General features: G+C 40.9%; 1 protein-coding gene and 1 long non-coding RNA gene across 7 annotated transcripts; both read right to left on the reverse strand.

Annotated features, from left to right (window-relative positions):
• Positions 1–1,411: 1,411 nt before the first annotated feature.
• Positions 1,412–13,236, reverse strand: LOC134060255 (protein psiQ-like). Of its 6 annotated transcripts, none has more exons than XM_062516896.1 (9): positions 9,148–13,236; positions 6,409–6,451; positions 4,834–4,887; positions 4,338–4,448; positions 4,099–4,242; positions 2,980–3,087; positions 2,684–2,896; positions 2,204–2,311; positions 1,412–2,120 (listed from the first exon to the last, which is right to left on the reverse strand). In XM_062516896.1, exons 3-9 carry the CDS (start codon positions 4,880–4,882, stop codon positions 1,759–1,761), a joined length of 1,095 nt encoding a protein of 364 aa, XP_062372880.1. In that variant the 5' UTR covers positions 4,883–4,887; positions 6,409–6,451; positions 9,148–13,236; the 3' UTR covers positions 1,412–1,758. The 6 variants fall into 6 exon arrangements, with proteins under 6 accessions (XP_062372880.1, XP_062372879.1, XP_062372883.1 ...); XM_062516895.1 differs by lacking the exon at positions 9,148–13,236 and adding an exon at positions 7,120–7,226; XM_062516899.1 differs by lacking the exon at positions 4,834–4,887.
• Positions 13,237–15,720: 2,484 nt separating this feature from the next.
• LOC134060257 (uncharacterized) lies at positions 15,721–17,410 on the reverse strand. Its single transcript, XR_009935151.1, has 4 exons — positions 17,269–17,410; positions 17,104–17,178; positions 16,942–17,018; positions 15,721–16,857 (listed from the first exon to the last, which is right to left on the reverse strand). It is a non-coding gene; the product is annotated as an uncharacterized LOC134060257 (long non-coding RNA).
• Between the last annotated feature and the right edge of the window lie 10,443 nt (positions 17,411–27,853).

Below are 27,853 nucleotides of genomic sequence, written 5' to 3' on the forward strand. Positions count from 1 at the left end.
GTTATGTGCTTAGTGTACCTTCCATGTTAGGGAGTCTGGAGTAATAACAGCTTTCTTAAATTTGATCATGCTAGTGTAAGAACTGTAGTAGGCTACGCATTGTGGCAGAACTACAAGACCCAGAATGCGGGGTTGGAGAGGAAGTTTCAGAGGAAGTGTGGTGGTTTTCAGATTATATGTGATGTTTTAGTCAGAATTCACAGGATGCATTCATGGTTCATAAGCTTTAACATTGGGCCTACTGCCTTTGATCTTAGTGTGGTTCATAGGCTTTAACATGGGGCCTACTGCATATGTTCTTATGTGTTCCTGTGTGTGGCATTTTTCTGCAAACACCAGCATCAGCATTGGCATCTATTTTTGCTGAGTGCGCTTTATTCTAGACTAACTTAACTGATCATCTAAACAAACCAAAGAATGATATGGGATGGAAACGCCATATTAGGGCAGATCATGGTCAAGGGAGAGGGGATGTCATCCGCTGGCAGGGTCCGAGACAGGACAATGTGAGGCACACTGTCCTAGGCATCAAACAACTCGCCACACACCTAATTCGGACCACTTTGCAACAATCATCCATAATAGAGATGTCAAGAAGGGAGTTGCCAAGAGAGAATCTATATCATCCCCCTGACATATCAAAGCAAAGAAAACACAAAAACACAAGTTCCTAGGAAAATTATATAAACTTTACGCTGATTTGCTAAAAGAATATGGGGTGATGCGAGCGGGGACGCCAATAAATGTGTTTCAGGTATATAAGATTAGACCCCCGCCATCCCAGGTAGGACGTTCATCGGGATGGCCAGCGGATGACACCTCACCTTCTCCCTATTGTCTTGACTGTCAGCCTGAAACTTTGTTTTCGCTGTACTATCATTGCAATATGGGGAATAAAGATCAACAGTCTACAGAAGTCTCCTGTCTGTATTGTCTCCTATGGACGCTTTGTTCCGGAGTGCTATTTAGTATATAGTTAAGTGTTAAGTATTAATTAGTGATAATGGATTCGCATAGTGGAACATTTTTCCACGACAGAAGAGAGGGAAAGTTTGGATTATTGCTGTTGCTGGTGATGAATAAACATCGCTTTCAGTTTGAGCTTGTTTGTACGTGAATTCTTCCTATATAACTACTCAGAGAACCTCCTCCGAAGTTATCAAGGCTTACAGTACACAAAGGTTAAGCACGTTAAGTATGTCAAATATGTCTATGTTGATTGCAGTCATTTTTCAACATACACTGGGTATCAATTTAGCGCTAAGGCAGTACTCAGAACTTATGAGAAGAGTCACATAAGTCAAGTCAAGTCAACTTCAACATCATTTATCCAAAGTGTTAGTAGCCTACGGTGCAACAAAGTGTCATAGTGTACATAGTGCAGGGATTCAAGGAATTTATTCCAGGGGAAGTATTACACTGGTGATGTCAAAATACATGTTACCTCTGCTTCAATATAGATGTACTGTATTCTATTAAGAACATGTTGTATACTGTATACACATAAATCACGAACTGCGTAATATGCTGATGCCATATATTAGTTGTTAATATTAATCTAAAGTATATAATAATGAGTTAAACATACTGTATGCTGTTCTAGAGAAAGGTTTGTAGTCAAAGTGACTTAAAATCACTGGCCATTTCAAAGGGGAAAGAAAGGCAGAAGGTTCATTACTTAATCTCTGCAGGACATTTGACTTGAACAAGTGTGAGGACAGGTGATGTGTGATCTGAGAGCACTGAGGAGCAGACCGGTCAGTGGACGAGCAGGAGATAGAGTAGAGACCCCAGCAGGAGCAGGACACTCTGCCCCACGGTCTTGCTGCTGCTGCAGAAGATGCCCTCACAAGGGTCGTCGTCATAATAGTGGTCGCCAGTGTGGGGGTCATAGTGGCCGTCAGAGTGGGGGTCATGATAAGAGTTGTCAGATTGGGGGTCAGGATCGTCATGGTCATCAGAGAGAGTTGTCAGGGGATCATGAGTGGGGTGTCCACCGTTGTCGCTGTTGCATAGTTTCCCTTGACAACAGGTGTCAATGTCATTCCCTTGAATTTTCTTCATACTCAAGCACTGGTCAAAGGAGACACATCCCTTTGTGATGTTTCCAAATTGACGAGCTGCAATTGTTAACAGAAAGTAGCTGAGAGTCCTGGCTGACACTCGATTGAGGTTGATGAACATTAAGGGGAAGGAAACTCACCTGTAATGCAACCGTCCTCATTTCCAATACAGGACAATGTTTTTGTGCAGTCACCTCCTATACAGGTGAAACATTCCTTACCGTTGGGCGTATTGTTCTCATTTAACTCTGAAAAAAAAAAAACATTGTATATACTATATGCGTTATGCACACACACATGCTCCCATATGCATGCATGTCGTTATACTAAAATACATATAATTTGGGATTGCTAAAACCAGTTATCACAACTAATTTACAGCCCTAGTGTTAGAAAGTACCAACAGAACCACCTGAACTGAGTCAGAGTAGAGAAACAAGGTCAACTGGCTAATGATGAACACCAAAGTAATCAAAGCTGTTGTGCTGTACATGAAAGATTGATTCATTTGAGTAATGACTAACAAGATGCATATTTAAATAGAGAGGGCTCCATTCTGCATTTAAAGCTAAAACAATTAGGGATTGTGTCGCATGGAAAGGTGTTTCTTGAGGACTGACCAGTGTGGGGGTCATGATAAGGGTTGTCAGATTGGGGGTCAGGATCGTGGTCATCAGAGAGAGTTGTCAGGGGATCATGAGTGGGGTGTCCACCATTGTCGCTGTTGCATAGTTTCCCTTGACAACAGGTGTCAATGCCATCCCCGTGAGTTTTTATAGCCGAGCACAAATCAAAGGAGACACATCCCTTTGTGGTGTTTTCAAACCAATGAGCTGCAATTGTTAACAGAAAGTAGCTGAGAATCATGGCTGAAACACGATTGAGGTTGATGGACATTAAGGGGAAGGAAACTCACCTGTAATGCAACCGTCCTCATTTCCAACACAGGACAGTGTTTTTGTGCAGTCACCTTCTACACAAGTGAAACATTCCTTACCGTTGGGCATATAACTCTCATTTAACTCTGAAAAAAAAAACATAATTATGCACACACACACACACACACACACACACACACACACACACACACACACACACACACACACACACACTCACACTCAAATGTATGTCCTTCATCCAATGGATAACAACACTGTACATTTCCCCAAGGGCCACAAATAGGATCACTTCACAAAGCTTCACGTTGTACAAAGGAACCAGAATAGGATGCCCACTCTCTCCATCCCTCTTCGCCATATTCATTGAACCACTTGCAGCAGTAATATGCCAAAACAATACAATCAAAAGAATCCAAGTCAACAACCTTCATCACAAAAAGTCTATATGCAGATGATTTATTATTATACTTACAAACTCAATCCAAACTCAAAAGTGTCTCACTACACAATTAACGGGAACAAATCAACCAAGTACTTACAGTAGCTATCGCTAAGAAAACAGTCTTTCAAAACTGAAAATCAAAATCATCCTGTCATTTCACCCATTGGACTAATAATCAAAGAATTCATTTTGACAGAAGAAACTATACAGTAGCTCATAAAAATAACAATATATCTGCCATTAATCCCCTCATAACCTTTTAATTTGACAATTAATGTAAGCCACGTACATTCCCATCATCCCCTTCAAGAATCTCTACCCCCTCCCCCAACAACACCTATCAGTCACACACTTACAGACATATCAACCCCACACTTTTAACTCCTGCCTGTCTGTCTCTGACTGCCTGTCTTCCAATTTGTCTGTCTGTCTGTCTGTGTACCTCCCTGTCTTTATGTTACATCCTGCCACTCTTTATTGCTTGAAAATATATGCTCAGGTTTGTTTTGCTTTGTTTTGTTTTTGTATCTTGTGCATTGGGATAAGGACACTCGGACCTCCTTCAATCATCCTTTTTTTTGGTAAAACCATATGAATAAAAACATATCATAACATAAACATATAATTTCACTGAGAAACCCTGTGGACAAATGTAGCAACTGCTGTCACATGACATTAGATATGTTGAATATACCTGGAATAATCTGATCATTGCAGAGATCTTCATTGCAGCATTTAGTGTGCAATGTTGACTTATAGAGTCCCATGTTTATTGACCCTGATATGCACCCACGCGGTGAGATACACTTTCTGTCATTGCTCGCTCTTACCTGAATACCTGTGCAAAGGAACAACGAGTGACCATATGCAAATCAGATCATTGTATCAGACAAGGCAATGTAATATCCATAATGTTAAATGGCTTATTCTCACCTTGATATCTGTGTACAATAGTTATGCTGGCACAAATTCCAACACAGGTTTGAATATATGGGCAGACCTGAGAGATGCCATTACGGCATTGGTAGCAAGTGAGTGCAGCCGCTGGTGAGATACAGAACAATTAGTGAACATTACATTTTCAAAAATATCAGTGCATGCCAAAATCGTCTGAGAGTCTAAAAATGAGCTCTTTTCCAAAACGCTGTAAATCAATTTTTCCAAAAAAAATCAACATTATGTTATTTCATTGTGTATTTCAGGGAATATCAATAAAAATGCAGTTATTTTGTTTTGATTGAGTAAAGATAAATCACCTAACTTAACCCAATTACAGTTTCACTGAATTTAGTTGTAAAAAAATAAATAAAAAATGATTTACGAAAATTCATTAAAATGGTGGATATAGCATTTTGGAAAAGAACTCTTCAAATTCCCATAGCCCTAAACAATCTGTTTAAAAAACAAATCATTAAATGGATTAGCCTACCTTCAGATATGAGCATGCACAAAAGACCAAGGGTAATGCTCAGTTTCATTTTGACTGATGTGATACAAAAGGGAACAATGATACCTCTTTATATAAGGAGATGTGATGAGATTTTGCATGACTGAAACATCAAAGCTAATGTAAATGAGACCTGATGAAGTTCCTGTTTCCTTGTGACCCAAAACTGACGTGTTAATGTTGTTGTCAGTAAATTGCCAAAAGTGTCTATAGTATTGTACTATAATTGGGATTTCAAAAGGTTCTTACAATCAATACTACGGTAAAGAGACAAGCAATCTAAATAGCAATATGTGTCTAGAAATTGCCATCACCAGTGATTGACATAAGAGAGAAGTGTGTGGCAGGAGCAGGCTTCACTCAGTTTTTTTTATGTCTTTTATACGTAACATCAAAGAAGAAAAAAGGCTGCACTTAGCATACAAATGTGTTTATTGCACAGACATGGTTTGGCTTAGCGCAGTGTGCCCACTGAGGAAGGCACTAAGCCAGAAAGCACGTCTGTGCGATAAACACGTTCGTATGCAAAGTGCGGCCTTTTTTCCTCTATGATAAAGCGAGAAGTAACATGTGCTTCCCCTTTATCGCAGTCAGTCCTTTAAGGACACGACCGATGTTAACACATATGTAATGGTTACGTAATGTGTAAGGTGAGAGGGGCTTAGAGTTGAACGCAGAGTGAGTGGTAAACTTTCTAGTTCATCACATACTTATCAGGAAAGATCCACAAATACTATAAAGGAGAGATATTGACATTGAACTACTTCACACGAAAAGGCTCAGTGCTAAATACTCATCAGTAATCAATAATTAAGATCAATAGACTTCAAATTCACTTAACTGTGTTCTTATCAACATCTCCTTCTGTCAAAAAGCAAAACTGTAATCTAGGTATGGTTACATTAATGCACACATGTTATGAATTGAGTTTGATATTTTTGACAGCTGAAGTAAACAGTCGAAGTAAAAAGCAAGTAAAGCCATATAGGTGAACTATCGTTTAAGTTTTTGTGATAGCCATATGACAGAAAAGATCAATTTGATGTGAGAAAACATGGTTTGTAGCCCGAATAATTGCATTTCAAAGCAATTACAAGCAGCCCTTGCTTCACATTGGACCATTAGAATTAGTACACTGAAACAAATTCATGCAGAGTCTTTTATCCTGTATGACCACTCATCTGTCTCCATTGGATCACTCCATCTGTTCCCTGTCATCACTTGAAACTTTAAAATGGCTCAGTCCATATGAAACAAACCAAATGAAGAAAACCTTCCACATGACGTATTTAGAAATATCTTTACGGAATGTTTAAATACAGGAAGGAGCCCTCATTTCAATATGTTCAATATTTTTCAGTTCAGGTGGCTCTGTTGGTACATTTGAAAACTAGGGCTATATATTTGTTGTGAACGTTCTTAACAATCACATATTATGAAGTGAATTAAATGCATTTTAGTATAACAACATATGGGTGCGCTTGTGTATGCATAATGCATATGATGCTTTTTTCAGAGTTAAATGAAAACAATACACCCAACGAATGAATATTTCACCTGTATAGGAGGTGGCTGCACAGGTAGACTTGTTGTCCGGTGTCTGCAAAAACATAATGTTATTTTTTTTATAGAGCAGCAACAGAGTCCATCTTACGGTACAGTATCACCAGCTGGGAGTGTTAAGGTCAAACCAAAACTAGAAATGTGCATGTACGAGGACCTGCAAGAGTGGGCTTGCAAAAATGCTAACTATGTTAACTATGCTAACTAGGCTTACAGATCCTCATCCTGGTCAGACTAGCGGGCAAGAGTATGGGTCACTCCCCCCCTGAATCCTCAGGAAATGTTTGACAAAGATGTCATCACTCAGGCAGAACACATTCTAAACAACAGTTCCCATATTTTGAACAACAAATATTCACAAATGCCCTCAGGGAGAAGGTACATTATGCAAACAAAACCGGTTCAAACATTCCTTTGTTCCATTGTCAGTCAAGCTAAAAAAAAGTAATAGCATAGTGTAGTGCACTAAAACTACTGAGAACTCCTAATTCAACTAACTTGGATGTTGTGCTACTGTATCTAATGTCACAGCTCAGCTAACTAATAGGACATTTAAAGGATCACATATTCATTTTTACTGAAATTCAATCTTAAGTTACGATATAAAACAAAGTGACATTGACACTAAAGGCTATATATACTGTTGTTGTACAATTTATGTGTAATTACAGCCTGTTTGAACTGATGACAGCAGGACCAAAATACCTAAGGGAGCAGGCACCAGCCTTCTGCAGCCTGTTGGAATTGACGGCAGGAGGAAAAGAGGCTCCCTGAAGGAACCCCTTGTGCTCTTCAAGTGAATGACAGGCTATTGGGACACCCAGAGCTCCCTGGAGTTAGAGGTCTGCCGCATGTTTTCTTTAAATATGAAACATAGTATGAGACAAATCATTTTGAAATGCATTGTCAAGGAAATTGAGAATGATTCATTCACCATTAAAATAAGAACCTCACCAATTCTGATCAAGGCCGTAGCCATGATGTCAACATTGGGGGGGGGGGGGGGGGGGGCAAATTTGTGGTGGAGTCTGACAAAATGTCAACTCAATTCATTCTTAACCATAATTTTCCATATATATACAGTACATATATTTTTTTTTCAAATGTTCAAATATTTCAGAATTGGTTTCTCCTCCAGGTCAGCATGCTCATGCTCTCTATCAGGGGGCCCCATAGCCTAGACCATAGACTAGGCTATACATGGTAGTTGTTCAACCAGGTGAATAAAGTAGAACAGAATGGGTTTCCAAGTGTCATTTGTGTAGTGGTGTTGTAGACTGATACAACTCACATTCAATACAATAATAGTTAGCCTAATTACAGAATCATAGATGTTCTGTAGGCTATCTATCTATCTATCTATCTATCTATATGCATCAGGAGTCAGGAGCCATAGTCAATAAAAAATACATGATAAAAATGTTGGTGTCACAATTGTTCTGAAATTGATAATAGGTCAAGAAGTTTGATATTTCTTGATTTGATTTGGGTATGAAATTGACTTAGCCTACATTCATCTTTAACACTAATCATTTTTAATGTTTGGCCTCCAGGTGGAGCTTTTGAGCCCACTAACTAATGTGTGGAGTTGAAAAAGGGTTTGGTCTAAGTTTAAATGTCTCCCTAAATGCAAATATCTGTTTAACATAGTCATGATCAGACTTGCTGATAACAGCTATGATAAAACTTTAATTGTTTGTCTGTTTGAAAAATTAAAGGATTAATTAAACCACCATACGGTATTGTCTCATCATGCTTTAGAGACCACATCACAACTGTTGAGGTTCTTATTTTAATGGTGAAGGAATCATGATTTGTCTCATATTTAAAGAAAACAAGCGGCAGTCCTCTATAACTCCAGGAAGCTTTGGATGTCCCGATAGCTGTCAATCACTTGGAGAGCACAAGGGGGAGCAGGTCCTTCAGGAGGCTTCTTTTCCTTCAATTCCAACAGGCTGCAGAAGTAGTCTGGTGGTGCCTGTTCCCACTACAGGGAACCAACAAAGATCGTATAGTTAGGAAGATGAATCATAAAGGGGGTTTTCAATGGAATGAAATGGTGCCCACTTCCGCCTCCTATCTGGGCGTGATCAGTGACGAGTAATCGGTTTAGACCTATGGTTTAGACCAGTGTAGAAGCAGCAGAAGCAGTGTGCCGTTGATAACAGGTGGCCTGCACAATTAGCGGAGACAGGTCAGGTCAGGAGGGACAGGTTGTGAACAAAGTTACTTTTCTATGTATTTATCACGCTGGAAAATACGATTTCAATGTAGGAATGTTAGAAATACGTGTGCCTTGTAGAATATGGCTTCGTTACTAGCATTGCTGAATGTAGGGCTAAGGGAATGGTCATAATCCGAGATGAGGTTTATTTCTCCCGTTTGCCTCCTAAATGGTAGTGGCACTACGTCACAGGGTAACCGGAATTGACCCTCATATGAGTCGTCTCGCTTTATAAACCGTCTCTGGAACCAAGTTCTCTCAGCACATTGAGTGACATGATTCTTAGGTTTTCATGCCAGTGATGAAAATAAAAAAAAATATAACTGTACCTATATCCCATCTTTAATGCAAGCAATGCAAGCATTCTGCTGTATCGACACAGCTACAACATGCTGTATCTAAAATAAACACAGCCAATGCCTTTTCAGATAGAAAACAAAAAGTCCACTTCAGTTTGAATTGACACTAAAACCGATTGGTTTCAGCATTTCTCACCTGATACAACTTACACAAAAACAGAGACAGTTTTGCTGACACAAAGGCTGCGTTTAGACTGCCAGTTTGAAGTGACCCAAATCCGATTTTTTGCTCTCATGTGGCACGCATCCGATCTGTGCCACGACAGTGTAAACAGAAAAAAACACATGAATTCCGATCTCCTCAGATCGGATACAGGCCCCTTTCGTATGTGGTTTTAAATCAGATATGGATCGGATTTGTGTGCATGTGTCTACAGTCTAAACAGACAAATCGGATATTCCAGTGCAATGCGTCCCACACGTCATTAATCTGTGACAATTTTGCGCCTGGTGACGTTAGGTGAATTCCAAGTGGGCGCGCTGGCGGAGCGTGTTAAAAGTTGCCCTATTGATACTTTGATAGACTATTACGTTTCCGTAGATTGAGAATAAAACATTTGTAGCCTACCTAATTATCTACAATCGTAGGCCCATAGCCATCCAAATATGAATGGTCTACTGTAAATAGCCTACAACCAGAGAAGCAAAAAAGTGCCAAATTCAAGCATCGCGATTTGTAGGCTATTAGCCTATTTTTAAAACTGCAACTGCAGTTCTGTTTGTTTCACTTTGCTTGAAATTTGAATGTGTAGACTTCAATCACATGTCATTCATTTCGTCAGTCCCTCGATCTGTTTCAAGTTAACATGAGTGCCATTTGATTTCTATAGTCACAGCAAATGTAATTAAATGAAAATAAAAAACATGACCTAGACCTGTGCGGGTTAGTTGCATAGACAGTAAAATAGTTAGTTGTAACACCCGTCTCTGGCAAAATGAACTGATTTTATAGCGCATGCACGAGCAATTATGATTGCGAGTTATGGATTATTCTTATGTGCCGCGATCACACCCAAAGAAAGTTAACACAGCAACTTCAAATATCAGTGTTGGACCAATTGCTTCAGACATGTAAGAAATAAGCAGTTCATCAACTATATAACAGGTTTTATCAAGTCGATATGACCAAAATAAGCCTATTTAAAGGTTATTGTGAGCTATAATACCGTATGGTCTGCAATAGCTAATCACTCATACAACTAGCTTTAACAGTCAAACATTTGGACATTTTTTGTTGATTATATATGTAGCAGGGGCAAGAGATTTAGTATAATTTAGGGACGACTACGCCACCTAGGGGAGGGTCACCCCTAGGAAATAATTTAAGCCAATGCTAACCCTTACATCCAATTTAGGGCACACAGGTTCGCAACACGTAGGAAGCTAGAGACATAAATTCCACAAATATACTTTTATTGACAGGTTGTTATTTATAACATAAAAACACAACTATGGAGAGGTCACAGCCATCTCAATGCACAATACCCATATGGAAGACACAGATCATACACACACCACCAGGGCCGGTTCTTCCTACAGGCCAACTAGGCGACCGCCTAGGGCGCCAAATTGGTTGAGGGGCGCCCTAAAGCATCTTTCTTTCTTTTTTTTAACAACATTGATTAACAAAATAAGAAACGCTGGAAACATAAAGTCATTACAAAGTAGCCTGCAAAGCGGAGCTAGCGTCTTCAATTGTAACAAAAGTGTGGTCTCATTATAGCCCGATAACTAAACCCATGTAGAAAGACGCATCATACGCGTCCAGCGTATGATTTCGACAGGCTGATGTGTGTGTGAGCGTGTGTCAGTCAATCGTAACAGTCTGCATAATCTTTGCAACGTTACATTGTAAACATTGTTGCGATGTCATATCTGCCTCGTTTTAACGGTTAGCTATATGTTACTACAATGCTGAAGAGAAAGTCATTGTAGGCCTAGGTCCGATTCCAATAAACAAAACTTATCTAGGCTAATAGGAGTCCTATGGCTGACGCCTGTTATTATAAAAAGTAGGCTATTGTCTTCCATTTAATGCTCTTGAATGTTTATTGTAACAAACAGCACAGCTCATAGGCTACTCATACAATTGACACGACCAACACGGCCAGAAAAACCGTGGAAATCCAAACATCTCATGCCATGTATCATTCAATCACGTTCTAAACCAAAAACTAAAAAGTCTTAAAGTGACATGCACCTAATTAAACAACATGTCATGTTGGGCCTACAGTGTAATCAAACTAAGTAAAGTTATACCAAATTATAAGACATCAAATCAAATAAGATTAGAAAACATCAGAATTATTTAGCATATTACATTCCAAGTGAATTATTCCAAATCTTCAATAGCAGAGGCCTATCTGACGGTTACAGTCATCATTCTAAATAACCTATGGCTGTGAGTTTTAATTGTTTTCATGCATGTCTGGTTAACAGGTGAGGAATGTTTTGGAGACATACATGTGTTTTAGGCATAGTGCTGGCCCTAATCTCTGACTGAAAGTGTGCAGAATTTATGCATTTACATAACAATATTTACAAAATGTTCTCGGGGACATACCCCCGAACCCCCAATAAAATTTGGGAATTAAATACGGGGTGGGGGGGCGCAAAATCTCAGTATCGCCTAGGGCAGCCAATGGGCTAGGGCCGGCCCTGCACACCACAATACATACGGTGACCAGCGAGGTTGCACGTCAGCTAGCACACAATGTCTAGGGGCTCTCTTTAGGGAGGGGGAATTGGAACAGGGCAAGGGCTTACCACGACTGGCAGGACTACAGGAGGGAAGAGGAGTCCAGAGGACACACACACACACGCCACACGTGAGGATCGCACTGCAAGCACACTGCAAGCACACTGCTGTGATGGAGACATCGACCCGGACCCGGCACCAGGGGGCGGGAAGCACAATCACAACTTGCTCCACAACTGATACTGCCCGCCGCCGTGAAGCGGAAGCGCGAATTTTAGTTCTACGATGTCGTCAGACTGAGCCGTTATCCTCTGGTTATGAATGCGGTTGGCGGCTGCACTGCAGTACGGTCCTGTTGATTTATTTCAGGTAAGCCTATTTGCTTCAACCATATTAAAACAAAATACATTGTTTTGCTTTCATATAATGTTAGTAGCTCCTTCTGAAGTTCACACTACTTTTAAACTTGTCTTGTGATTTGTATTTGGTGTAGCAGCTAGCAGCTAATATTTTCGTTTGACCTTGATATTGTGCAATCGTTTAATATGATATTTATTTTGTTCAGGCGGAGCAGATCCATTGCCCTGCCGTAACATCTTATTTACTGATCCATACAGGTAACCAATTGTATTTGTATTGTATTTGTTGTTTTGATTTTATGTTTGATGAGTGTTTTATGTTCCGTCTGTAGCATGGCTAGCATTCACGAGTTAACATGACTAGCCATGAACTTTTTAACGTCTTTGTCGCATTCTAAATGCAGTACCGTTGTGTGACCACTAGAGTGTAGTGTTTACCTTTCTATGAGCGCTGTTCTGCGCGTTTAGTATTGAAAATAGATGAAGTAGTGTTTGTATTTGTATGTGGTATACCAAATTCACTCTCTAATTGAATGTTGGCCTATTTTACTGTTTCAATGTATTCTATCACACTGTATGATCATCCCTTGTTTAGCATATTTAGATTAATTTAGAAATATAGCAGGTTAGACATATTTGACGGATAAGTAATTTACTGATGTAGGCCTACTTACACATATCTAAACATTCATACTCATGTTTTTTATGCCACATTATTCCCTTTAGGAATTTATTTTGTGTTATTTTATAGACAGACTTCATACTGTACTGTAAATTGAAATAACAATATGTATTATATCAAATTAAACAGATTACTTGAAGTCTACTTTAGGCAGTAGCCTAACTTGTTGACAATTGTTTATCCCTTACCTGTAGATAATCACCTATCTAACGAGGGTTACCAGATGAGACCTCAGCAAAACCTTTGGCAGTCTGAAGCGTTTTCTACAGGTATGATTGTCTGTTTTCCTTTGGTCATTTTGTAAGCACTTGTTAGTAAGCTTAGCAGATTTCAACTTTTACTTATGTAGGCCTACTTACACACATCTAAACATTCATACTCATGTTTTTTATGCCACATTATTCCCTTTAGGAATTTATTTTGTGTTATTTTATAGACAGACTTCATACTGTACTGTAAATTGAAATAACAATATGTATTATATTGTATTATATTTTTAATCTCCTGTCTCAAACGCAGGCATGCAAACTGGTCAGGGGTGAAAAAGGTGAGACTCTTCTCCGACCCCCAGACCCCCCCCCCCCCCCCCCCGGAAAAAGAAATGGAAAAAAATCTTCCAAAGTGTGAGGGACCCGCTTTCTTTTCTGATGATTTCATAGGCCTAATGGACACAGGGACACTTCACCGATTAGCATTAAGCTTTGTATCTTTAGAAAACTAGTCATGTTTTTGAATGGTCATGCATTATTCCCTCAGTTTGCCTTGAGATGGGAGAAATACTGATTTCAATGTTGGACTTCCTGCTTTCAATGATGTAAAATCATCATTTTACATCATTGAAAGCAGGAAGTCCTATTCATGGGTTTCACTGAAATCCGTATTTCTCCCATCTCAAGGCAAACTGAGGGAATGATGCATGACCATTCAAAAACATGACTGGTTTTCTAAAGATAGCCTACAAAGCTTAATGCTAATCGGTGAAGTGTCCCTTTAAACTATAAGTCTGAATATTTGTTGGACCAAACCAGGTAATCAATAAACTTGCTTGAGACACACTATTTCAAACTAGGCCTAATATTATTATATAAAATAGGGTAGATAGGCTTTATTTTTTCAAATTGTTTTTAAATGTTTTAATATGCAGCCTAGGCTACTTGTGGTTTATATTGTGCTAGTGTTTAACCAACCAATAAAGTTATGTGAACTGTCTTCATATTACATGTTAAACTGTAGGCTACCTGTAGGCACAGACTAGGCTACTGATCAGGGTCCTGTAACTCGACAATCAAATGTAAATTTACGTTACGCATGGCTTACGAACTCGTAATGATCCGGGTGTAACTGAAACTTGTCGCAAGTCACACACACTCAAACGGTTACGTGCGTTACGTGTGGTCTGAAGCAGTCGCAACTTTTTTTGGCTACGTTACTATAGCGAATCATTTGAGTTGCATATCTTTTGCGTAGGCTTTGCGTAAGGTCTATGCGCAGTGTGCTTCAATACAGCATTAGCATGTCAATCAACTACGTCTCCGGACAAAACAAACCAGACCAGTTTATGAGCATTTAATTCAACAGTCACATTAGCCTTTGATATACTGATAAAGTCTGCCTATTTGCTTCACCTTTTGCCGATCTAGATGGTTCAAACTGCACGTATTCTTCATCAAAATAACTCGTTATGTCTACATTTTTGTCTAATTTCGCTGACTTTCATAACATTAGAAGAAAACAACCTATGCCCATTGCTTCACTCGCGTCTTTTTCTAATAGAAGTTGAAAGTTTCAACTAGCCCACCTTTGAAATCCCTCGGCATCTCCCCTCCATCTGTCCAGAATCACTATTCCACCTGATACGCATCTATCTGCGCTCACAACAGGGAGGCTATTGGCGTGCGCGTTCTGTTCGTTGCGTCTTTGTCAACAATTAGCTTCCACTAATGTTTATTAAACGCATAAGGGCTACATTCACGCATCCCTTGCTGATCAGACACGTTTTAAATGCGGCTCTGGAAACACCTCAAGATGCGTTAGCGTCTGCGCATGATTTTTAAACTCAGTTGTAAATTCAATTCACCTTGACCCCCCCCCCCCCCCCTACTGTAAATATTTTCTCATCGGATCTGCACGAATCATGTAAGTCACCTATTTTTGATTCAAAACGGCGAATTTCGCCGAAAGGTGAGGAGTTTGCATGCCTGCAAACGGCTCACTAAGGTAATTAACAGTATGTTATTAACTCTTGAGAAGCACAATGAATGTCTTTCGATGTTAAACAGATTACTTGAAGTCTACTTTAGGCAGTAACTTGTTGACAATTGTTTATCCCTTGCCTTTAGATAATCACCTATCCAACGAAGGTTACCAGATGAGACCTCAGCGAAACCTTTGGCAGTCTGAAGCGTTTTCTACAGGTATGATTGTCTGTTTTCCTTTGGTCATTTTGTAAGCACTTGTTAGTAAGCTTTTCCCTAAGTTTTTAAGACAATTTTTAACTTAAAGCTATGTTATTGTACACAACTGCATTAGCCAAGGAATGTCATGTGTGCTGATTGCATATTCTGTCTCAACAGGGGCTGTAAGGACATGTCATCCATCCTCTGAGGAAACCACCCAGCACTTGCTACACTGGGAATACGTGTGTGTATGAGTGTGTTTTGAGAGAGAGAGAGAGTGAGAATTATGTTGCCGCCACAGCTGCTATGTGAATTCAATCGCAGAAAAATTCTGCACCTGTCAGTGATGACCGAGGAAGTATTACGTGTATTTAAAGCGCCCTAATGTTACTGAACAGTTCCATCTCTGTAACATGAGCAATTATCGCAGAATGTGCAGAGAAAACCTGTCTGAAAATGGCTAGAGGAGGGAAAGAGGGAGAGAGAGAGAGAGAGTGTGTGTGTGTGTGTGTGTGTGTGTGTGTGTGTCTAATGCATGGTTCCTGAGCGCTGTACTTGTTGATGTCTTAATAGTTGTTTGTTAGTATTGATTCTATTTATATAATAAATATAGTAAAATTTAGAATTTTGCTTCTTTTCTGAAATATGTTTCTTAAGAGTACAAGGTTTTGATTTTTAGATAAATTATCAGTAACATCTTTGAATGAACACTCAATATACACGATCTGACTACTGAGTCAAACTAGGGGTATTAGATGTTAGATGTTACTGTTTAAAAAACATTATTGGTAATCGTTTATAGATTTGACAATCTTAACAAACAACAAATAGCCTACTATAACTGCTTGATTTGTTAGTGACATTTAATATTTAGTACACATGGGTGCCAGACGTAAAATGAGTTGGCCGAGGCAAGAGCCGGTCCACATTTGGGCCAAATAAGGGCCGGAATCGCCACTATCGAATACTTATTTGGGCCGGATCTGGCCCAGATCATTGCAATAATTTGTACATTTGGCCCAAATACGGCCCAGATCCGCCTCATAAAAAACACATCCGGTTCAGAGCTGTTTCAGAGCTGGGCCAGATCATGAAAACGGATCTGGAACGGTATTGGCCCGTTGTGCCAAAAAGACACCGGCCCAGATCCGCCTCATAAAAAACACATCCGGTTCAGAGCCGTTCCAGAGCTGGGCCAGATCATGAAAACGGATCCGGAACGGTATTGGCCCGTTGTGCCAAAAGACACCGGCCCAGATCCGTTTTGCGGAACCGGCCCAGATCGTAAGGTGGATCTGGGCCGGATCCGGGCCAAATACTTTTTGCTATCTGGGATAGTTACAATGGGGATGAATTGCGCATGCAGCACAAGCCATGCAGTTCATGCATTGAACAAGGATTGAAAGAGGGAAGCACAGGATCAACAACCAAAAATTAACACAAGAGCCACATGCACATAAAGAAAAGCAAGCACACAATTAAACATGCAAAATAGGCACCACACGGCCCAGCAGACTTAGACATGCAGTACACTAAGACAACATGAAGTATGCACACTTAATCCCAGTCGGTAAGGCAGACAATACCAGAACCAGACAGAACCAACAATTAGCAGAGCGAACAATAAGCCCACATCAAGTCATTATGGAGAACTTAACGTAAGACAGAACAGCAGCCTTGTTGTGGTGTGGAGACACTTGGGAGATGCCAGCCGACGTCGTACATCTGCGGACATCAACAAGTGCATACACAGTAGTCACAAACAATGACGATCGTAAATTACATTTAATGTATGAATCACATACATACCGATGTAAAAAAAAAGGTTTTGCTCTTGATCAAGTTGAGGAGAAGACGAGGAGGCGCTGCTAGCTCCGACCACACTGCTAATACCAGATTGCAGGTAATTAGGCTTTCCGTTGGTAAATGGAGATCGGTTTAGGCAAAAAATAGTTTAGCTCGCAAGCCTACCTCACGCTGCTTTAAGGCAGGCACCAGGCTCAACAGTGCTACACCGGCCTCAACGCCAACAGAACAGACCACACTCTACAAACGCGGAAGTGGAAATACACTAGGTGTAAAAGCAAATCGTACACGCTTTAAACATACAGCACGGTTGAACACAGGATAGCTTACCTTACTGAAGAGAGCATTCACCTGATGGTGGCTACACCAGCCAAGCGGGCATCCACCCCAAACTAATACACGTCCCGGAAGCCGGGAGAGATAGGAGGTAGCACATCCAGGCAGTGATCGCGTTCCTACATATAGGTGCCTGGGTCCACCCCGTAATTAAGAGAAACGCCGACATACCAATCCAGCACAGGGGGAGATGGGAGACGCCAAAACAATTGATGGGCGTAGCCCATTCTGTTACATATATGAAAACAGATGTTCATTGTTTAAGCCAGTAGTGTTTTGTGTTAAAATATGTTATAAGACTCTGTTCTGGTCAAGTTTCACTGCTCTCAAGTCTAAAGCTAGTTTGAACTGAAAAAAATAAAAAATGTTACGATTGTGCTGGTTCTCCCCTACAAGAAACTTTTAGCCCATGCGCATGCGGGCCATTTCAAGTGTCTGGCAAATGTAAACACATATGATCAGATTTGGGTCACTGGCGAAAGTAGATGTAAACATGCAATCAAAAAAATCGGATTTGAGCACAAAATCGGAATTGAGCATACGATCTGCAGTCTAAACGCAGCCTAAGACTCAGGATGACTCAAAGATACAGGACTCAAAACAGCAGGTTTTGTTTTGCCCACATTGCACAGGTTATTTATCAAGGTTTGTTTATCCCACACTGTACTTTCTACCAACCTTTCCCCCCCCATATCAGTGCATAACCATGCAGAAATGATCATGCATATGTGGGGTCAAGGTTAAGCACGTCAAGTATGTCAAATATGTCATTTGTAGTAATCTATCAACATACTGGATATGAATTCAATGCTAAGGTAGAACCAGCGTGAACAAAACGTATGTGAAGAGTTACATTCTTGTCAAGTCAAGTCAAGTCAACTTTATTTGTATAGCACATATAACAGAATTGATTCAAAGTGCTTGAAGCCATGATGACTGGTAAAGATTTACCTCACAGGAGAGGTGTAGGGGGAAAGAAAAGACATATAGAGTAGGTTAGTATTACTATAAGTCATGATGGTTAGTATTACCAAGCATATCATTGGTGATATGTAATTTTATACTAAAGAGAGAAAAAGGCAGAGGGAAGTAGAGGGAAGTAGAGGGAGATGAATGACAGGACAGAGAGAGGAGGTAAGAGGGAGAGTTGAGAGAGACAGAGGAGAGGGGAGAAAATGGCCCAATCCCAATGTCAGCCCTAAAGACTAGGACTAAGGACTCACAGACTTAATTGAGCTCAGGTGCTAAGTGAGTGAGTGTGTGAGGCCACATGGGCTTAGATAGGTATTTTGGGATTGGGACAGCACTTCACCAGATCACATGTACATGGCGATGTTTACTAACAAAGACGTTGCTAACATTTGCACCATGCACGTGTGTGCTGTTGTTTACCTTCATTTCCGGATTTTTCTATGATCTCCGCGGTAAAGGTCACAACACTTTGAACTGTGGGTAATTCCCTTAGATTAAGTCTGCACCGATGCAGACTCACGGAAAGGGCTCGGTAAGTGTGTACTCAAACCCTCACGCCCATTGTAATTCGACATTGGGACAGCCCTAAGCCCTTACGAATTTCACGAGAACGCGCACCAAAGTCCGTGAGTCCGTGAGTCCAGACATTGGGATTGGGCTGAGTAGTTGTACGGCGTGACACAGAAAAGTCCATGACAGCGCTATGCTATAGCAGCATAACTAAGGGCGTACTCACACTAGGCAATTCGTACCGTACCCGAGTACACTTGGCCCCTAAAGTCCGGTTCGTTTGATGAGTCGGTGGTGGACTCTGGTACGGTACGCATGGAAGCACGACGTCATTAATGGTGAAATAAACAATAACATTCCAATTATCAATCACACGTTGCATAAAGATTCTAGAACACAGCAACTCAATCGTACCCAAGTACGGTTTGATTATGCAGTGTGAGCGCAGACCAGGGACCAGAGGCAACCATGCTCTAGTACGTACCTAGTGTGAGTGCGCCCTAAGGCATGGTGGAGGGTAGTCAGCACCAGCACTCATGGGACGCATGATTGGGGCACCAGTCACACATGCCCACATCAGAGGTGGTCCGTTCCAATAAGACCCTTATTGGTCTTATTAATGTTATTGGTAATATTAATCAATGTGGCACAATTTACCCCAATTTATTCTTTCCAAAGACACAACTTACCCCGCATCGGGGGCAAGTTGTGCCACAAGACCACTTTTTTTCAGAAAGCCGTATTTGAAGGGAACGCAGTTTTGGCGATTTCAAAGCGGTTTCGCTTTTGCTTTTCGTTTTCGCTTTTTTTATGCTTGCAGATTTCTCTGCAGAGCTTCCCCTACAGCTTTAGCTTGTATTTTTTACAAAACTCCTCAATCGGTCAGTCTACCTTTCCATGAGCATGATCGCGAGGCTGGAGACTTTCTGTTAGGAAGTGCCGGAAGTGCACTAAACCGGTGGCACTAAACTTGCATGCATGGTTTTTCCGCTCAGAGGCGTTAGGGGGAAACGAGTCAGCCATCATTCAACCCGAAATAAGTCAAATAACCATTCCAATGACTCCGAAGCTGACTCGCTAATACATCTAAAAAACCCTGCATAGTTCACCTTTAAATACAATATACTCAGATTGTTCCCAGAGATGCACCACATCCTGAAATATATGTTCATTTTGTAGTTTGAAGCGTTACTATCATGGCCTCACATTAGAGTCACTATACGCATTATGATCTCCTGCTTAGAAATAGTCACTTAAACAAAATTAGTGAAGAATTCAAAATATATTTTATATTTTTATAAAACCGTTGCTTTTAGGCAACATTGAAACATAGGCCCTAACGGAAAACATTAAAGGAGAATTCCGGTGTGAAATTGAGCTTAACTGTACCGAAACATGTTAAGGCCTACTCACACGTGTTTTAGACGCACTTTCACTCACCCCCAGCATTCCGAACTCCTCCGTTTTCAGCCTAGCTTACAGTAGGCTTGAATCTATTAGATTGGGCATTATGTAGCCTAAATCGCTATTTTTAAACCATTAAAAAGGTTCCAAGTAACTCCACACTGCATTGGTAGACTTCTGAGGGTCCTGACATTTAAAACGAGATACTGAGAACTTTGGAAATGCACAGGAAGTTTATTAAAAAAAGACTGTTTACAAGCAGTGCCTTCATAGAATCTCTCCGCTGGGCGCCATCTTGGAATCAAGTCGCGATAAGCCGACTGACGAGCACGAACGAACAGGAAGGACAGGGGAACATATTGCTAAAGTAATTCCATAGGAAATATATAGTTATACTGTCTACATGAGCATGATGAGTAACAAAGCTCAAAATGTTTGCAATATGTCCCCCTGTCTTTCCTGTTCGTTTGTGCTCGTCAGTCGACTTATCGCGACTTCACCAAGATGGCGCCCAGCGGAGAGATTCTATGAAGGTACTGCTTGAATAAACAGTCTTTTTAAAATAAACTTCCTGTGCACTTCCAAAATTCTAAGTATCTCGTTTTAAATGTCAGGACCCTCAGAAGTCAACCAATGCAGTGTGGAGTTACTTGGAACCTTTTTAATGGTTTAAAAATAGCGATTTAGCTGCATAGGCTACGTAATGCCCAATCTAATAGATTCAAGCCTACTGTAAGCTAGGCTGAAAACGGAGGAGTTCGGAATGCTGGGGGTGAGTGAAAGTGTGTCTAAAACACGTGTGAGTACACCTTAACATGTTTCGGTACAGTTAAGCTCAATTTCACACCGGAATTCTCCTTTAAACTATGCATGTATTCTTATACAAAAGAATAGGCATATTTGTTTAGAACATATTTTTATTTAGTCAAAGACATAGAAAACAAAATGATGCTGTTTTTACACAACAATATTATTCATTCAAAAGTATCATATATTCACCCGTTGCCCACAGGCAACATTGTACCACTGTGGAACACTGTGGATTGGAACCAAATCATAATATGTTCAAATCATCATGTATTATTTTAAATGACTGCTTATTAAAATTACCAGTAGGCCTAGTAAAAAGCATTACATTAAGTAAAAAAAACACCCTCCATCCCCTCAATTATATCAAGTATGGCCTATTATGACTCCATTACGGTACAATGTTGCCTGTGGGCAACATGCAGATTTTTGCTATTTTCTAAAATATATATTATTTTACAGTGGTAAAAGCGTGCTTTATATTATGAGGGTGTGTTTAAAGGTTAGTATAGGGAAAGTGTGTTATTTTGTCCAGTTAGGGAGAGTTAGGTTTTAACGTTTTGAGTATCATTGTACCTTTTGGTGGATTCTAGATGTGGAAACGTTTCAGGATAAACACCAATACTTTGGATCCATGTATGTTTACAGAACTATGACAAAAGTATGACCTCAAACTGACATCTATCTTGTGCATAGAGAAAGTAAAAGCCAGATGTGTTTTGTTTTCATACCATCAGTGTGTAGTTGGCAGATTGTGTTATAATAATTTAATGTCGCTTATAGAGCGCCAATACATTACACATGTCTCAAGGCGCTTTACAGAGTGTTAGACATTCAAAGAGAGCCCATGAGTAACAGGGGCAAGGAAAAACTCCCTAGAATTGGAGATACATATAGGAAGAAACCTCAGACAGACCCACGACTCAAGGGCCCAACCCATCTGCCTTGGGTCAGTTACAGTACAGTCATTTGTAGTTTGAAAGTTACAATGACAATGAAAGTTCAAATAGTCCAGTGTAGGGAATAAATTGTCCATTAGTAATCCATTAGTTATTTCTGAAGGTGATGGGTCGCTGGGATCCGAGGGCCAAAGATTCGGGCAGGGAACCACAGCAGGCGATGTTAGGGCAGTCATAGGGATGGCGAAGGCAATGGCGATGGTAGGGCAGTCAGAGGGATGTGACTTCAGGTGTGATGAGGGACAGGCACAGAGATGGTTGATGGCTGGTAATGGTTTACCTCACAGGTGAGGTATAGGGGAAAGGGAAGAGAAATAGAGTGTGTTAGTATTACTGTAAGTCATATTAAGTATTAATAAGTATATCAATGGTGATATAAATGGTTATACTATAGAGGGTTTACAAAACGCTTTTACACACCTCTTTTGTGGGGACAGGTAGGAATAGGTTACCCAGTTAAACCCGAAGAGGCATCCCGCACATCGTCCACCACGCATGCAAACATCCACCCACCCACCACGCACGCAACATCCACCCACAATGCCCCCCCCAATGCCCCCCCCCCCCCAGGCGAACCCACACACCACCTCTGAACCGCGCGTCGGAGCAGCATGGCTGAGCATGGCCAGCCAGAGTCCGCCCACAGGCGGCGCCACCCATCCGCAGACACCCCCCACCACCATCCGCGAGCAGAGAGAACGGGGCCCGCGCCAGCCCCACCCCAACCACAACACCACGCGAACACACACCACGGCCCGACCAGGACACACAGTCTGATCCGCCCCGCCGCCCAGGCCCCCCGGAAGCAGCGCCCCCAGAGCAAAAGTCCAGAATGCTTCATGTCTTTGGACGTGTCATCCTGTCATCCTGTTGACAGGGTCGGGAGGCGTAGGGAGGCGATGTAGTGTAATTAAAAACGTTAAAATCATTGGACATTGGTGTAATGTAATTAAAATCGTTAAAACCATTGGACTTCCACTCTAGAAACACCACCCCAAGAAGGCCCGGACCGCGAGCCCAATCCAAATACAATGCCGCAACAGCCCTCCCCTCCGCCATCCACTCCCAGCATTCCCACCTCCCCCGTCCCCCCCATCCCACTAAATGCACAGCCGTGCACATCTGATCAGACTGCATGCCCCAGCCAGACCGCCAATATACGCCCACGCAGAGCCACTGGCGAATGGAGCCGACACGAACCCCCCCCCCCCCCCCCCCCATCTACAGACGGCGACGGGAGGCCCCCCGCGGACGAGCAACGCCACCCGCGAACGGACCCCGACCGGCCCAGAGCACCCAGCCACACCACCCAGGCGCGCAGCCCAGACATGATGCGCAAGCCCACCCGGGGAAGGCCCATGACCGAAACGGCGCAAATGGACAAAAGCCCGCATGCGCAGTGAATGAACAAATGCCCGCACGCGCAACAGACAGCACGCGGGACCCTCCCCCCCAAGCTACACTATAGAGGACAGGACAGGGAGAGAAGGAAAGAGGGAGAGTTGAGAGAGACAGAGGGAGAGGGGAGAAGAGGAGTTGTACGGCATGCCACATAAGAAGTCCATGACAGCGCAATGCTAAAGCAGCATAACTAAGGCATGGTGGAGGGTGGTCAGCACCAGATCAGGTGTGGTCAGTAGCCACCATGGGATGCATGACTGGGGCACCAGTCACACAAGCCCACAGCAGAGGTGGTCCGTTCCAGTAAGACCCTGAGGTGGTTGAAGTTCCACACTGCACCATACCTAACTATAGGAAGCACTAAAGAGATATGTTTTAAGTCTAGACTTAAAAATAGGGAGGGTGTCTGCTAATCGAATTGAGGGAGGAAGATTATTCCAGAGGAGGGGTGCGCGGTAACAAAAGGCTCTGCCTCCTACTGTAGTTTTTGAAATTCTTGGAATTACAAGAAGTCCAGTATTTTGTGATCGTAAGGGTCTAGGTGGATTATATGGGACTAGAAGATCTTTAATATATTCGGGTGCTCTTCCATTTATGGCTTTGTATGTGAGAAGTAGAATTTTGAAGTCAATGCGACTTTTAACAGGTAACCAATGTAGAGATGCTAGGATGGGGGAAATATGTTCATATTTTTTGGTCCTAGTGAGTGTGCGAGCAGCTGCGTTTTGTATAAGCTGTAGGCTTTTTAGACAGGTATTATTGTAGCCGGCGTATAGCGCATTACAATAGTCTAGCCTGGAAGTGACAAAAGCGTGGATTAATTTTTCAGCGTCTGGTAAGGATAAGGACTTCCTTATCTTTGAAATGTTCCTTAAATGGAAAAATGAGGTTTTTGTGATCTGCTTTATGTGACTATTGAGTAGAAGTTCTTGATCAATTGTAACTCCTAGATTTTTAACACTTGTGGATGAGGTCAGTGAGAGATCACTATATGTAACCTGTGATGTGGATAGGATATCCCTAGTCTTCTTAGGACCTAAAACCATAACTTCTGTTTTATCTGAGTTCAATAGCAGGAAGTTATTAGTCATCCAAATTTTTATGTCTCTCAGACATGTGTTGAGTTTGGCTAACGGGGTTGGTTCATCGGGCTTTATGGAAATATATAATTGTGTATCATCTGCATAAGAATGGAAATCAATGCCATGTTTTCTAATTATAGAACCTAGAGGAAGCATATAAAGAGAAAATAATAGGGGCCCTAGTACTGAGCCTTGAGGCACTCCATATTTAACCATAGTCTGGGAGGATGGTTCATTATGGACCTGTACAAATTGTTGGCGGTTAGTAAGGTATGATCTAAACCAAGCAAGTGCAGAGTCTTTGATACCTATGGAATGTTCAAGCCTGTGGAGTAGTATGTCATGATCTATGGTGTCAAAAGCAGCACTGAGGTCAAGGAGGACTAGTATTGATGCATAGCCGTTATCAGCAGCAATAAGGAGGTCATTAAACACTTTAACTAAGGCTGATTCGGTACTGTGGTGGGCTCTAAAGCCAGATTGGTACAGTTCTTGAATTTTGTTAGTTTGTAAGAAGGCGCTAATTTGTTTGGATACTATTTTTTCAAGTATTTTTGATATAAAAGGGAGATTAGATATAGGCCTATAGTTAGCTAGGATGTTAGGGTCAAGGCTAGGTTTTTTGAGTGATGGCTTGATAACAGACATCTTAAACTGCTGTGGAACATGTCCTAATAACATTGAATTATTTAGAATCTGAAGTAACGTATTATCGAGGAGGGGGAGGGCGGTCTTAAGAAGGTGAGTGGGAATAGGGTCTAGCAGACTAGTTGCAGATTTTGATGAGGAAATTGTGGAGGTGAGCTCTAATGTGTCAATAGGTGTAAATGAATTAAATGTTGTGCTAGGTTGCATCTGTGATTCTGTTATGTTTTCACTATTATTTGGCAATGGAGTATGTGTATTTGGTGAAACTGACTGGTTGTTGATCTTAACTCTAATTGTTTCAATTTTATCATTAAAAAAGTTCATAAAATCATTACTATCTAAGCTTAAAGGAATAGATTGGCTTACTTCATTATGGCTCTTCGTTAAGCGGGAGATTGTGCTAAAAAGAAATTTTGTATTGTTTTTATTTTCTTCAATCAGTGAGGAATAGTAAGCTGACTTGGCCTTGTTAAGTGCTTGTTTGTAAGCGATGAGGCTATCTCTCCATGCTTGGCGAAACACTTCCATTTTAGTGGTGCGCCACTTTTGCTCTAGTTTGCGTGTTTTTTGCTTAAGGGTTTTAGTCTCTGATGTATACCATGGAGCGTGTCTTGTTTGTTTCCTTGTTTTCTTTTTGAGTGGTGCTACAGAGTCTAGGGTTGAGTGTAGTGCATTCATTACATTATCAGTTAGTAAATCGACCTCTGTTGAGTTAAGGGAAGGACCTTCTGTTTTAGGAGAAGGGCCCTCTAATATATCCTGAGTCACAGATGTGGAAAGGGTTAGTGGAATTTGTTCTAGAAAGTCTGCAGTCGTTTTTTCAGATAGGCTGCGACTATAGTAGTAAGTGGAGTTAGGTACTAAATAATGTAGTGTCATTTCAAAAGTAATTAGATGGTGATCAGTTAGGGTGGGGTGTTGTGGTATGATTGTTAACTTTTCTATGTTTATGCCATATGACAAGACTAGGTCAATAGTATGGTTATGACGATGTGTGGGTGAATTAACATTTTGGGAGAAGCCGAGATGGTCAATTAGAGATTGGAATGCAATTGTGAGACTATCGTTCACATTATCCATATGAATATTAAAATCACCCAATATAAGTATTTTTTCTGTTTGGACAACTAAAGTGGAAAGAAAATCAGAGAATTCTTCTAGGAAATTAGTGTAGGGGCCTGGGGGTCTATAAAGTGTGACCACGGTTACAGGCAGATTAGTTTTCCAGTCTGGATGTATAAAATTAAGAATTAGGACTTCAAAAGATGTAAGCTTATGTGCGGGTTTGGGAGATGTGAGAAGGCTAGAGTGATAAATTGTAGCTACTCCACCACCCCTGCCAGTATGGCGTGGTACATGGTGGTTTAGATAGGAAGGAGGTGTGGACTCATTCAATGGAAGGTATTCATCTGGTTTAAGCCAGGTTTCAGTGAGGCACATTACATCTATGTGGTTGTCAGTAATAATTTCATTAACCAAGGGGGTCTTACTTGATAATGATCGAATGTTAAGTAAAGCAAGCCTAAGTTGCGTTTTTTGGGGGGATTGTGTAATCGAGGATGTTTTTATTTGAATAAGATTGCTAAAATCAATTCCCCTAATAATAATGGCTTGTGTTTACTGTTTGATACGAAAACACCATTTTTATGAAGGTGAGAAGAGTTAAACAAGGCGTGTTTGCTTTTGCAAGAGAACTACAATGTGTTGCTGATTTGTGTGTAGAATTTTGCAAAAATAGCCAATAGCCAACAAAAATGAGCTTAAGCAATCAGAAAAAAAAAAACTGTAATTTAAATAATTTCACTAAACTCCAAGCACAACAAAGCCTTCAGCGTTTGATGTCATAGACCATTTACAAAGATATGGCAAACCACACCACAAATGCATGTACACCATAAACTGTTTAAAGTGTAACTTCACCCCATAACTCCACCCACTTCACATTTCTGAAAAAGGCTTTCAAAATGGGTGAGACGTTCTGAAATTTGGAAGGGCATGCAGCACTGCTGCCGCCAATCAACCATGGTGATTTCGTGTCAATCTGGGAATGAGTGCTGCAGACATGGCTTATCACAGGTAGGCTAATCAGGGCAGCAGGTGTTGGGGCATTTCATTCTTAATTTGTAAAGACCCGGTGACGTAGAGTTGGACGAGAAGTGCAGGACTACGTCAGCATTCCAATAGCATTTTGGACCAAAATGCCATGGCATGTTTCAGCCTGTAGAGGGCGCGGAGATCATACAAAATCATACGAAATGTTACTTTTCTCGGGAAACACGATTTTTGACAATAATAGTGTAGATCACCACTTATGAGTATTTTCAATCAATCAACAGCTCTCTAAACATATTTTAGGGTGCAGTTACACTTTAAATCTTCTTGAAAACATGTAAGAAGCATAATAACCCAGAAGTAATTTATCCAGATCCTCAGAAATCTGGACTTTCATCAAAGACACCTTCGGTCCTATTCAGTCAGGATGCACATCTGTTTTTTTCTACTATCATTGTCGATCTGGATATTGCATTTTATTGGTCTCTTGGTGAGTTATTTTCTTTTGGTCAAAATGCAGTTTGGATAAAGGAAAGGCTTTGCACATCAAAATGGTCAAGCTTGCATGACCACCATTTAACATCTCCTCTGTTGTTTGGCATCAGAGATTAGATCATTATTACTGCTGTGCATAACCTTGCCTGAAGAGAATCCTGTTAGATCAGAATGTTGCCTTTTTAAAAGAAAATGAAATAAATATTTCTGGAATCACATGCCACGTTTACATGATGTTTTTTAATTCCA

This window comes from Sardina pilchardus, chromosome 16 (assembly GCF_963854185.1).
Source record: "Sardina pilchardus chromosome 16, fSarPil1.1, whole genome shotgun sequence".
Classification (NCBI taxonomy): Eukaryota; Metazoa; Chordata; class Actinopteri; order Clupeiformes; family Clupeidae; genus Sardina; species Sardina pilchardus.